The sequence below is a fragment of the Drosophila sulfurigaster genome, chromosome 2R (assembly GCF_023558435.1).
Source record: "Drosophila sulfurigaster albostrigata strain 15112-1811.04 chromosome 2R, ASM2355843v2, whole genome shotgun sequence".
NCBI lineage: Eukaryota > Metazoa > Arthropoda > Insecta > Diptera > Drosophilidae > Drosophila > Drosophila sulfurigaster.
This window is the reverse complement of record NC_084882.1, coordinates 27211192-27226127: the sequence shown is the minus strand read 5'-3', so window position 1 is coordinate 27226127 and position 14936 is coordinate 27211192. Positions and strand designations below refer to the sequence as shown.

At 35.6% G+C, this 14936-nt stretch overlaps 1 protein-coding gene across 1 annotated transcript; it reads right to left on the bottom strand.

The window, feature by feature from the left end:
- Positions 1–14462: 14462 nt before the first annotated feature.
- On the bottom strand, positions 14463–14936 carry LOC133836773 (mitochondrial import receptor subunit TOM20 homolog B). Its single transcript, XM_062267362.1, has one exon. The coding sequence runs from the start codon at positions 14934–14936 to the stop codon at positions 14463–14465; it is 474 nt and encodes a 157-aa protein (XP_062123346.1).

Sequence of the window (14936 nt, the reverse complement as noted above, 5' to 3'; positions counted from 1 at the left end):
AGCTAGATATTTGCTGTTTTTTTTTTTTTGGTGAACTTTGTATGGCTTTCTGTTTTCTTATCAAATCAAATGTGGGCTTCATTCTTTAATACTCGCGTGGGAACAATTTAATAAAGCCAAAAAGCTGTTTGTTGATGTCGAAATTTCCATAACTTGTACTTTAAAAAAGAAAGCTTTACGCCTTAATTAACTGAAGATTCAGTTGATAACGACCCTTGACATGGTCGTGTGGTTTTTTCTTTTGGCCAACTCTTGTGTGTGCTGCACACTACTTGACACACAAAAAAAGAGACTTGGCCAAAGACTCTCGAGTACATCCCCCACAGTTGGTTGTGCGGCACCATGATGGTCATTTATCTTACGTTTATGTTTTTGCACAACATTACCCGCTGTGTCAATAAATGTTTAGTATCGAAGTGAAAAAGTTAAAGAACGGAATACCGAAAAACGACTCTTTCTTTTTTTTTTTGGTCCATTTGACTCTCCACTTCGCCGTTTCATCAATTTATCTCAGTTTCTGTGCTATCGATCTGGGAAGTGTTATTGTCTGTGTACACTAAAGGTTGATCTGTTAAGTGTACCAACGCTTCGGCTAAGGCTGAAATAAATTTGTTTCTATTTGCTTTTTGGCTGTAGCCTAAATCACTTGCCAGATTATAAGTGTGACGACATCACAGTGGCTAAAATCTGAGTAAATCTGAACTACAAAACTAGCATTCAATGAAATTGTTTAAGGCACTTAATGATTTCTAATTTTATTTTACAGCAGACAGCAAATATTTATCTTTAACTTTAAATAATTGGATGAATTGATTTTATGTATTGTTCAACTACATTTGATTTCACTGTAGCACACACTTGGGTTTTAGATAGAAGTATCCTTGTCTTTTTCACATTGTGGCATTTCCTTGCAGTTGGCTAATTAAAATTGAAAGGCTTTCGTTTAGAAAACAACAACAACAACAACAGCGACAAGAACATCCATTTAGTTTTTAAGCCAGCAATGTGACAGAAATAACAGGTGGCCTTTGTTATTTTTAGCCTTTTGACTTCACTAATTAGACAACTGGCAAAACTTTCCTTGTTATTTCGTACTAAAAATGCAGCTTAGCATTTACCGAGTCTGTCAAGTTGCTGAAAAGGGTCTTAGTGTGTTTTTCTCTAACTAAATGTGTATCGAGTTGAATAATGTGCTTGTTAAGTTCGAGTTGATGCATACTCTAAGCATAGTATTGAGAAGGTAAACGAAATATAACGAAGCAGATAATACTTGAAAAGGTAAAATAGTAATTACTACTGAGTTCACTTCTTCAACTTCTTCGGCTGGCCTTTTAGTGACTCTGTAAATTAATGAGGGTATTTAAACGTTCATCTACTCGGTTTCTATCACTTCTTGTTTACGTTTGTCTTTAGTGCAACAAGCTTAGCAGTTAACTTCTTTAATCAACTTGTGCATTAAATACGCGGAACCGAGTGAGAAAATCAACAAAGCCCCAGGCAATTTAATACTTTCATGCTTGGCTTTTTTCTCGGCGGTTTTCAAGCTTCATTTCCCTTGAGTGGAGAAAGGGGCAGCAACAACAAGCAAAAAATAAAACGGAAAAGTGTTTGCCGTGCGCAGACTGGAAAAATAAAAGGGTTTTCCTGCAGTTTGGGTTTTATTCCACCGCCATAATGAAATGTGTAACCCGAGCAATTTTACATAATTATGCCTGTAAAATTTCCATTTGACATCATGAATTGTAAATAAACAAAAGCAGCATCGATTAAAGAAGGGCAGAAAACTCTTAAGCTCCTGGGCTTAATTAAGAACAATAATTGCAAAAGTGTTGCAAACTGATGTCCAAAGGAGGCAATAACAATTATAAATTTAAGATTTCAGCAGTTTTACTTCTTTAAGTATTTCAATATTTATGCATTCGCACGTTTTGCTAATATTGCGTGCATTTTGATTTAAATCATGCTTGATTTAATTCTTATAAACAGCAGCACATTCTTTTCTCCTCTTTTTTCTTTATAATCAATTGGTGTGCCAACTCACGAGGGACGCATTCAAAGTGCGTGACAAATTTTTTATCAGCATGCAAAAATCTTGGCACGTTCCAATTGCGGTTGTCAGTGTCTTGTTCGTGGTCTCTTTTATATTTTTGCATACCCTTCACTTGAAAAATAATTGATCAAAGACAGAAAAACAGTATCGACTGATAGTCAATGTATTCTGTTTTTTATAATTTGCGCACTCTTAAAAAGGCTAAAAAATAATTATTGTACAAGAGACGTATACTCAATATAAAGTAAACGACTTTCTAGGGTATCTACTAACCAAGAATTTTCGTCTTATTTGCGGGTTTTTATCCTGAATAGTGCAAGCAACCCTAAAATGTCTTCAATTATGTTTATTATATACAATGCGTAATGCTTAATATTTAAGAATTACTTGACTTATTAAGTATACGACTTTCCAGGGTAACTTTTAGTCACGCATTTCATTTATTACTTACACTTTTTTTATTCAGAATTGTGCAAGCCACAATCAAGTGAATTGCTTGGTTTGCAATTCATCTTGCAGCTTGATGGCAAGTCACATGCCTGGCAGTATTCAATTAATGTCTATTAGAAAATTTCACAGCATTTCACTTGACATCTTCTACCCTTCTCCCCCTGGCCGTTTGTTTTTTGTGTGATAGACAAGGAGCAAAATATTTGGTCGACATGCGAGACTATGCTCTGGATGAATTTCAGTTGATGAACAACATGAGCCCGATTCATATCGTTCGTTTTACGAGTCAGCCATCAAAAGGCGTGCAATTAAGCCGCTTACGCGTATGTGGCAAAGAAATAAAAGCAAAGGCCTTCATTTGACATGCCAAAACGTGTCTGCTTGCATTAATGTATGATTATGCCCAGACTTAAGGGATGAAAGCGGGTATGCTAGGTTCGAAAATAGTTAATTAATTGCAGAGACATTGATAGCACCAATTTCACAATTAGTTTGAATTCTAAAAATGTAGTCAACAAGCATTTAACAAATGAATTTATAACTCTAGGTTCAACTTTGGTTTTTAATTATTTAATATTTGTGTTTGTATAATTTTATATTTTATTTATTATTCATAATAAAACGGGTATCTTTAAGTCGATCCATATAATCATTCCATGCTTCCAATGTTTTTTGATGCGGCTTACAGTCTGCGCCTGTTTTCGTTTGATTCTGCCTCCTGCTAAGCTCGCAATTTGTCAAATAAAGTTTACGACTTCACAGGCGGAGCATTTAAATTACCGAAAGAAAGAGAAAGAGCGAGAAAATGAAAGAAATATTCGAGGGGCACAACACAACACAACACACAAATTGCGTGTCAAACAAAACCTTTCGCCTTTTGTTTGCTCCTACTTGAGGTAATATGTGAGATGTGAGAAATGAGGTGCGTAGAAAGTTGCTCAGTTCAGTTTTTGAATGTGAAGCATTTTAAATGCTTAATTTATGTTTTAAGGGGCCCATCATAAAATGTATAACCCAAAGTATGCCAGACAAGCAAAGGGGCCAACACACAAATTAAATTATGTCGACTTTACAAGCGATTTGATGGGCACTTTGACTGGAGACTTTAGCAACTCTGTGGCTTCAGCTGACGCCCACATACGTAGTACTACTTTTCCCATATAGCACACGTATAATTTTCCTTTTCCTTAACTTTACAATTTTTTTTCTCTCTTTTTTAAATACGTTCAAGGCTGCGCTCTTTTATTGGAAAGGGCTGAAGGGCTGGCTTTTGTGGTTTGCTGCCAGCAGGCACGGCAATTGAGGTAAAGTTGTAAACTTTGAGCATTTATTAAAATTAATATTGAACATGAAATATGGCCAAAAGTGATGACGACCTTTAATAGCAGGACTTTTCTAGCGGAAAATAAAAAATAGCAAAAGGCAAAAAAGTAAGGTATGCCTTACTTAGTCCGTAATAAATAGTTAACCTTTTAATGCTGTCTTAACTACAACAATTTGTTGGAAAAACTAACATAATAATAGTTAATGCTCAATGGATAGAGTCTACCTACACTACATTATTCTATTATTAGCAGGTTTAGTGGCTGGTTGAACAACTCGCCAGCTGGCCACACTCAATTTCCCGGAACGTGACTCAATCTTAGTTGTCGACTATGCCAACTAACAACCATGTGTTTCAGTCACGTTTGCCACATAAATTTGCATAGAGTCAACAACATACACTTTAACAGACCTATTTATATATATACATATATATATATTGCCTGGAACTCTCTCACCTCTCAGCATACTTATATTTAAACACTACTCAAATGATGTCTAGGCCGCGTGATGATAGCCTAATTGCCAAGCAGCCAAGTAGCTTTACCAGAAATTAGTCGCAACACACACACAGCTGGGATCTGCTGGTCGCTGGCCAACAGAAAGAGCATTGGTAATGACAGAAAGCGCTTTGGACGCGTTTACACGGAGTAAACATTGAAATTATCCTGTCTACTACTTTATGTTTGGCATTAACAAAGTTTTCGAAGTTCGCTCCCCTAGCACCGCAGCGACTAGTACTCAAAGAACTTTTCAGATAAAAAGTACACAATGTGAAAATGTTGTTGGTCAACACACGCACACACACACATAGAGAGTTTTCTGACCAGTTTGTGGTTAGCTTCATTTAAATAAATGTACTCCCAAAAGACTGGCAAATGCCCGCAGGCATCAAATGATTTAAAGTTCGCCAAGCTTTAAAATGTTTCGCTCTTGTGTACCATTTGAAAATAGTTTGAAAAATACTCGTTTCTCGTGTGTCACAATTGAAGCGCAAATATGCGAAAACTCTCGAACGCGTTCAACGGAATGTGTTATATTGCATTTCGATTTCAATTTCGATTTCGTGCAAATGATTTCCACACTTCTTTGCCAACGCACACAACATATGTTTGTACTCAACGACAACACAAGGACAAAACCCAAAGCTAAGCACAAGCAATCAATTTTTGATAGAAATACATTCCAATACCTAGCGAATGCGAGACAGTTGCGACATATTGGCATCACAGTTTATATTTTATGACTTCAACTCGAGTATAGTTTGTATTCTGATCAATTTATATGCCATAAAATGCGTTGCCATTCTATTGAGTGCACCTTTAGGAACTAAGTTCCAAAAAAAGGTTATTGAAAATTGGATTAAGGCTAACCTAAGTGCAGTTAAAAAAAAGAAGTTTGAATACCCTTGTTACAGTGCAGTATTATTCTTAAAATATATTAAATTTATATACTAATAAATACTAAAGTATGCCGAGGGCTATATTAGATATATATACTATTTTTTTTTTATTATTTTATTTTATTATTTTTTAAATATACTAATTTAATATATCAAATTTACTATAGTATACCCAGGGCTATATTTGGTATATATATTATTATTAAAATATACCAATTTAATATATTATATATATATGGTATAAAGAAATACTTTCATATTCGAAGTTTCCGATGGACATGGCTATATCGTCTCGGGTATTCACGCTGATCAAGAATATATATCCTTTGTAGGCTCGGAGATGACTACCCTATAATATGTACTCTTTTACCCTATGGGCAGCGGACATAAACATTATGTTGTATTCTGTTTAATTGAATTGAATTTGCTTAGCACTCTTCAATCACTTTTGACTCGTTCTTAATACAAACAATCTTTTCGTTAACCACTTTAAAAGTAATTTCCTAGTATGTTGTCGGCTTTGTCATCGGAAACTCAATTTCCTCCGTTGAAGGACCATTAAATCCGAACGTAAACTTGTCCAATAATGCGCTGCAACGTGTGGAAATTGCATTCTCCGAATAGTTAAGATACAACACAAGTTGAGCTCACATTTAAGCCCATGTCTTTTCAATTAATGTTCTTTCAAGTTTATGGCCAACTTTCTAACAACAACAACCACAAACACAGCAACAGCAACAGCTGCGTATGGGCCATAAAAACTTGTAAGCTGCAAATAAAAATTCAGTTTTGCTGCCAAATCCCATCATAGATATAAAAAGGAAACAAAAACAAAACAAAAAAAAAATTAACTAAATAAGCAAACTTAATTTCACAGATATATAAAATTTTGGCTCCGACAGAACATTAAAAAAGTTGACATTTCATTGTGGCAATTGTTGTAATAAATATTAAATCAACATTATGTGCGGCCCATAAATTTCTGTTGGCGAAACGGCGAGCATAAAACAAAAACCTCAAACGAAACACAGAAAATTTTCTTTTTCGTTTTCGGTAATAATACGTATACGCCACGTGGGGGCCTTTTTACATGTACATTGAGCAGCGCGACGACGTTTTAATATCCCTTTCTTAAACATTTATTCAGGCGCCAGAGTTGACCCGCTTTCGTTCGGCATGTGGCATGTGCCACTTGCAAAAATACATAATAATATTTCGGAGTCGTCTCGCTACCTGACATTGAATGGACACTCATTCTGCATGGGCGGCCCCGACAGATATATAAATAATAAATATCACAGTCATGACTGTGAAATGTGCTGCAGTCGTGCTTGGTGCTGCTGCTGCATGTGCTTAATTAAAACTGTTTGAACTGCCAACGAACAAAGAGATGAAACAAACAGAGAAAAAACATTGGCTTCAATGTTTACTCAACTTTTGCTAATTCTCTCGTCCATTCCTAATTCAGTTTGCATATGGCCAACGGGGATTGCGAGCATGCGTTGAACCTTATTGAATGGCTCTCTAATCAGTTGCTTTTAATTGTTCCTCGATTGAATTCCGGTCGATAACTTTTAAGCTTTTCCCATGTGTGAGAACCGGATTAGTAATTCATTAAAGTTCATTAAAAATTAGGTTTTGTTTTTTCATACTCGTGTTCGATGCAAGTTTAAAATCTGCTCTTGACATGTAAAATGTTTACAATGTTTTGGCATGCATATTTTTCAGTTTGATCAGACATTCCGACAACATTTCGTAGAGCAGTTGTCAACATATCGAGAATGCATGAAACAAATATTCAAACACGCATAGCAAAAAATCAATTTTGTGCTTTTCAATTAAATGCCAGTTAGTCAGCATTAACTCTGATATGACTACCAAAAAAAGTAAAGAGCAGAACTTGTCATTTATAATTTGATTTCTTGTTTCTCTCAATTAAGTAATGGATGCCAATCAATCACTAAAAACCGAAAAATGTAGTCAACAAATTGAATTCGTTTTTGTAAATGGCAATTTACAATCCAAAAGAATAACATATGAGTTATTTCAACTTTTTCACAAATTCCATGTTCAAATATTTCTAGGAAATATTCCAATTTACATTCTTTTGCATGATTGAGCTAAAAGTATTGACTGACATTTTACGCAATTTGTTGTCCAAATCGCACTTAATCAATTACCTAAATGGCTTATTCAATAAAAAAAATTAAGAACAAGTCAGAAATGTAATAAATAATTTATGGCTGCTCAAATTTTTAAATCGAATTCAATTTGGGCCAATAAAGTACAGAGCTTTTAAGTAGCCCGCGAATGCCGTCCGACAGGCCATTTGAATCGTAAAAAATTTAAATGAACTGTTACAACTAATAAATTTTAATATCCAAAAGACTGACAGGCGCCTGTGGTAATGTTTTTTGTGTGTACTGTTTTTGTTGTGCTGCAATCGCTGAAAGTTCATAAATATTTATGAGCCGAGGAATCACAGAAAGAGATGGAGAGAGAGGGAGTGAGAGAGAGACGAACATTGTTGACTGATTTTAGATGTGCCTATCATATTACATTATTGTTTGTTATCTTGTTTATTAAGATATTTAGAATTTGTTTTCAGCATCATATTTATTTACATTTTAAATTTATGCATGGAACATTCCACAAACTCTTATTACACATTGTTGTTTGGCCAGAAGAAATTGTATATTTGTACACTTCTACCATCGCTTCCATTTGTTGTTCAGATTCAATGAACCGTAAGCGAAGACGTCTTCCATATGTAAATGCCTGTAATGTTGGCTCTGTGGCAGAGTCCTAGATAATAGACTTTGAGACATAAAACCGTTGCTGGCCTTGAAACTTTCTTAAAATGCAAATTGGAAAACAAACGCGTTTTGTTATTATTTTGATTAAACTTTCTGACATAGAAATTATTGTGCTTTTACATTTCGTTTTTATTCATGACTGGAGCACAATACTTGGAATTATTATGCAATATAGATCAGATAAAAATGACATTGACAGCATATTGATTTGAATTAACATATGTGTGTATATATGTATATTATGTATTATATTTATCGAATATAGCTAAAATCGATTCTATAAGTGAAATACGAATCGAACAATACGGTTTTTTATTTTCGCATTTTTCTTTTCGTCTGCGTTGCTAAACAATCATCGCACAATCGCATTTACATACTCCGTTCAACTAAAAATAAATGTAATTTTTATGCAGAACCCTATCGATTTCAGTACATTTGGATTACGAGTATTTGTGTTTACATTTTCTTTACTCTTGCTTGTGGCCAAGTGCTGCACTCGATTCAATGGCGAAATTCTGTTTGCTGCCACACATAACTATGTTTATTCTCAGTCTTTCTTTGACCGCAGGAAGCAAAACTCCTCAACGTTCGCTCTCGCGCTCTCTCTCTCTCTCTCTCTCTCTCTCTCTCTATTCATGGTAAGGAACTTGTCAGCCACAGACGCACGCAGACAAAAGTGAAATAAAAACCTCAGTAACGTGCCAGGAGATAGCTCACATGCCATTAATCTTTAGCGACCCGCTGGCAAGTCTTGTTAGCCTTCTGTGCTTCTTTGCTCTCTCTCGAGTGCGAGTGCCACTTGCCCCTAGGTGCGCCGTAGCTGTCATCCGAGACGCATCGAAAACAAATTCCCAATTCACTGTTTGTTTATTTGTAGTAGAACCAAGAATTCGAAGATGGTATATGCATTATTCGGGTCAGCTTCTAGACAAAGACATTTACACGCGGAAGTTTAAGGAAATATTGTAATAAAGTATGCTTCAAAATAAGAGTTCTACTCTTAAGGAAATATTTTATTTATTGCTTAAAAGTTATCATTAAAATTAACATTTTGCGATAGGCTTAAAAACGAGTCGCAAATCAAGGAAACATCTTATAATTGAAATATTCTATGTTATTATTAAATGCTGTCCTCAACATGAATTTGAATACTCTGTTTGATTTATGCGCTTTAATGCGCATAAAAAAGAACAGGAAATAAAGAAAATATCTTATTTAAGGGTACGCTTTGTTAATTCAACTTCAAATAGAAATTTTCATTAATAATTTTTTGTACTGGCTTAAAAAATAATTTTGAATACTCCGTTGGTTTGCTGTGCTTTGACTGCTAGGTGTAAAAAAGAAAACGAAATATAAACGAAATATTAAACGAAATATTCATTCGATGTCTAATATAAATTTTCTATATTAATTTTTCGTGCTTGCTTGAAAATTAATTTGAATACTCCATTTGTTTGCTGCGCTTTGAGTGCGAGGCGTAAAAAAGAAAAAGGAAATATAGAATTTAGAAGCAAGTATTAAAATTTGATTTGTATTACATAAATATTATTATTTCGTGCTGCTCTTAAAATTCATTTGAATACCCCTTTTGTTTGTCTCGCTTTGACTGCTAGGCATAAAAAATTGCGTTGCTTTAAATTTGTCATACTTATTTTTTTGGTACCCCGCTGACACTCGAGTTGGCTCTCAATTGATATGCCTGTCACAGACTTGAAAATCGAGTACAAAATGGTTTTACTTGCAGCTGTTGTCGAACCTACTATGAAAACTTTGCTGCAATATGAATATAAGCGGGGTAGGAGCGGGCTTTATGACGCAAATCCTTTGAGGACATACTGAACATGCAAACAATTTTTGAATCGACTCCGGGACGCTCAGTTCTTTTTACATGGAGAAAGTGCGCCAACAGCAAAAGATGGCAAAATGGAAAGACCATTGCCGACAGACAGAGCGAGAGAGAGAGAGAGAACGAGAACGCCGCGAGAGAGGCAAAAGCAAATGTAGACACGAGCACAACACAAACAGACGGACACACTCACAATCACGCACACTCACACACAAACACACGCAGTCTGTTGTAAAGAAGCTGAGGAATATAAGTCGACAAGCGCATTTCCTTTTCAAAACTTTGCAGACTACTGCCCCACAATGCAACTGCTTTCCAATGTACTGCTATTTTTCTTTGTTGCAACTTTGAGGTAGGTATTAAATATATACTATATACTGCATATACTAGTATGCATGTTTGTGTGAGTTTACTTTTTGCTTAGCTCACTTGAAATTAAAGTCGTAAAACTTGGTTTGCAGTAAGCTGTTTTTTATTAAGACCAAGTGGTAATGCCAGACTTCCGATTTGGGGGGGAAAACAGCCAAGCAATTGGCACTTGTTTGCATTTGAGCTACTCAAAAGCTAAATTCATTTAAATAACATTTATATTCTCCCCCAGCTAAGATTATTGCAGCTTCAGCTCTTGACTTGCAATTGAAATGATTTTAGTTACGTCTTAAGACAAATTGGTTATAAATTCATTCCAAAAATATGAAAATGCTTAAACACAAATAAGAAAGCTACAGTCGAGTACGCTCGACTGTGAGATACCCGCTACCCATGAATAAAGGAAAACAATGCGATACCACAAAATACTAAAAATATATTTGGTATATATAACATTGAGTGCAAAATATATCAGATTGTTAGCCAAAGCAAGTAAGACTCCATTGAAATATGAGCTTTTCTGCATACAAAAGTAAATAGCTTTTACAATTTTTATCTGATCGGAATCCAATTTCCAGGAATTCTAAATACTGTAGTTGTTATTATTATATGTTATGCATCGCCCTTTTAGCTTCACAATTATGCTTGCTATTCTATTTTTGTTAATTTACATGGGCGGAAATGGACGTGGCGTGTATAAAATCTTAATGGTACTCAAGAGTGTTATATATAACTTTATTCAATGCTATTTCCAGTTCAACCAAAGTAAAAAATTTGTAGGAAAAATGCTGTCGTTGAAATGTTAATAAACCCGATCAATATTGCGTTTAACATTTCACTTCAGCAAACTGGCCGCAAATTTAATTAAATATCTGTATTAAAAGCATTATTTTGAATATGAACCTCTCGATTTACCCTTTTGCAAAGTGTTTTTTGCTCCTGGCGATTCTCACAGTTTTATGGCACAACATCTCGTCGCCTTTTTTTCAGGTTATTACACTTCATATCCATGGGGGTCACACAAAAACGCAAAATGTAGACGGACATGTAAAAAAAAAAACAGAAAATTCGTGTATTTTGTAGAGGAGTTTCACTGACTTTTCACTTCAGAGCGAACAAACATAAAAATGTAATTCAAAACAGCTGAGGGAACAAATTGTGAAACGTGCGAAAAACTGGTACAAAAAAAGATGAAATAAAACTTGGCACACACACAAAACACAGACAGAGACAGAAAGAGAGAAACAGAGGAAAAGATACTACCACATTTGCAATGTGGGAAATAAATGCTTGTGCAGTGCGAAATGTTGGCAGAGTTTTGTTACAGGCTTTTCATTGGTTTGGAGGCCCAACTACAACAACAATGCGAAAGGGTAAGTGCAAGTGCCAAAAGAGCAAACTTTATTTTATATTTTATTTTATTTTCGTTTCCAATTTGTTTTTGCTTTTGCTCGTCTGTTGTAATTGTTTATTACATTTTGTGTTTATTCAACTAGATGTGCGTTACGGCTTGAGCCTGTTAAAACACATATGTTTCCTCATTTTTTTTGGGAGGATGTTTTTAACGTAAGAGTTTTAAATTAATTTACTGTGAGTGCTACAAATATGTTTACACAGTTTTTGCTCTGAATAAATATTTGCATTAATCCCAGAAAAAAAGTGGTATTATCAACGAAGTTGTTGTTCTCTTTTTGGTAGAACCATTATTTATTTGTAATTTATTCATAAAATATCAATTTTAGCTGATATTTGGAGTTTTTAATTAAGTTGCACATTTAAAAGCGTTGTTAAATGTGTTAACAGTGGTCTTTTAAAGAGCTATTGCATATTTAAAACAAAATTGATAAATTATTTTAAATAAAGGTTTATTAAGAAGCGTTGTTAAATGTGGTCTTTTAAAGAGCTATTTTGCTTTTGTTTTCTAAGGAGACTCATTCGATAAGTCAATGCGAAGTGCGCATCAAACAAACAGCATCATTTCGTGCACATTCAGATGGCAAAAGGACATTTCTCTTAATGACCTTAGCGTGGCTAACAAAGTTAGATTGCCTGGCCAAAGGGAATAGAATGTCAGATGTCTAATTAATATATATATAAAAGTATATATTTAATATGAGTGTGCCAGCAACCAGCTGGTATTGTCTTGTTGTCTGCTGACAAAGTTACGGCTGTCAGGACAACAAGGATATCAAATAATTTTTTCATTAAATTAGATCACTTTTTGTTGTCGTGCAGATTGCGAACATTCTAATGGAACTGTGTGTGTTTTCGGCTGTGAGTTCTGCCTGTAGCTCAATTTGGAAATTAGTCTGGCGCCTTCCAAACTGCTCCCTCTTGTCTCCCCTCGCCTCTGACATCGCAGCTCCGCCCTCGCAATGTCGTTTGTTGTCCCGTAATTGCAGGACAATGGAAGGCGAAACAAAGGGCGCATTATATAATTACATGCACGTGCATTTTGCTGTAAATGAAGTTTTGCAGACAAGTTGGCGATATATTTTCAATTCAATAGACCTTCGCGCGAAAGTCATGCCAAAAAAAGTGTGAAATTTCTTGGAAAAAAATCCTTGAACCTTGAACGTTGCCAAAATAACTGGATAAGAAAAATCTGTCGAAGAAATCAAAGAAAATTTGCATTTGAAATCTGCGGGTCAGGCATGCCAACAATGCTTAACCGCAACTTTTAAACAGATTAACGACCTTTCCACTGCATTCGCAGTCAAGTGGACCGACCCCTCGTCAAGCAAGATACCGACGAGGACGTGTCAGCTTGGCAGCTTGGAACTTAGGGTTAATACACTGGCCGCATGTTTCTTTAATGGTCAACATGACAGGCTCAAACAGCAAGCCAATGTGAATGGCCGACAGACGAGGCTTTGCATAAAAAACATTTTAAATTGTGGTTAGGAGAATGTTTGTAGGTCGTGTTAAAGGTCACATACACACACACACACACAGACTAGGCGATGGCAATGACAAATGTCCAAATGCGGGTGCCAATTTATGCACACAAACAATGGGAAGAAACCGACTCGATATGGTCGAACACCCCCAGCTCTCAGTTCTCAGCTCCCCAGTGAGCAGTTTATTTGCCTGGCTCAGTGTAAGACATACTATTTATGCAGCTCTTGGTAAATGGCCAGAACAACACACACACACATTTTGCACGTATGAGCAGTCAACCCGAGTAAATCGAAAACAGAAACAAGGCCAATGATAGGCTGGCTGCAGACAATGCAAAATGTGCCTTGTAACCCAAAACACTAGGAATTGAAATGTGTGTGAAAATCGCTAAACAATCGGGGCTAATGCTGCCAAGTGGAAATACAGCCAAACAAAACAGCTGCATACCAAGTTGTGCTAGTAAGCCAATTGATTTACCCTTAACTAAAATCTGAGCACTGCTGGTTCATAAATTTAATACAGACAAATTTCAAGAGTTATTTGTGTAGAGCACATAAAGCTGGTATAAAATATGCTAATTCCGGAAAAATAATTGCAAAATGCTTCAACTTCAAGCTGCGAGTGAAACGTACAAAATGTCCGACATTGTAATTAATGTCGTTAATTTCAAAGTTTGCTGATACTTGTTGGCAAAAGAAATGCAAAAGTATGTGATGGGGCAAGAAGTTCAAATGCTACAACAAGGACATTGATACGATATTCTTCTCGTTTATCATTCACACAGCTACAGCAAACGTAACAACAGCAATTATCGCGTAAAACTTTTTACATTCTGTTTTTGTGCTCTGTAGCGAATTTGCTGTGAGATCAACACACATACACAGAGTCAAGTTTTTGTTATGTGCGCTGAAAAGTATGCTACAAAATTTGCCTGAGATTTATAAAGATAGCTTCATAGCTATGCTATGCATAGGAACAGATTGAATTATCATCTGAATTCTTAATATGTACAACTATAATTTATCAATAAATTTTAAATTGCCTGTGTATTTCTATGTTCTGGACAAGTTTTGAGCTCTGTGCGTTAAAAAGTATGCTACAAATTTTGACTGAAACTTAAACTTAAAGTTAAATAAGCAGTTTCCCACCCAAATAAAAACACAAGAATAAATTGAATCTACATCGTCTGCATTCCTAATATATGTACGTATAACTTCAATCTTGCAACAAATTGTAATTCGCCTATAATTGAACAGTGTTTTGTGTATTGCTGTATATTGGTTTAAGAGATTGGATCTTTTTCATTTACTCCACACTACCGTCATCCACAACAAGAGAAGGCACAATGCCTTCGTTCATACTTTGCGAGCGTTGTGCATTCATATTATACGCATTCAATTTGTACACCAGCAATGTGAACACCTCCTCGGGCAATGTGTTTTGCAGCACACTGAGCAGCTTGCCCGGTTTGCTGCAAACAACAATTGCATTCATCAAATGTTCAGCGGCACGTTCGTAATTGCCGTCGGTAATTAGCATTTCGCTTTTTTGTATTTCCTGCATGAAATAGCTCTCGATGGATTTGGCGTCCGATAAGTCTGGTATACCACTTGAGCCACTTGATTTGCGATGGCGGCGACGTCGCTCATAAATATTCTTCTTGTAATCCGGATGCCCGCGACGCTTCTTATCAAAATAGACACAATAACCAACGAATGCGGCACTGGCCAAGCCAGCTAGTATGCCAAAAGATGTTTTGTTTACAAGAACTCCAATCAT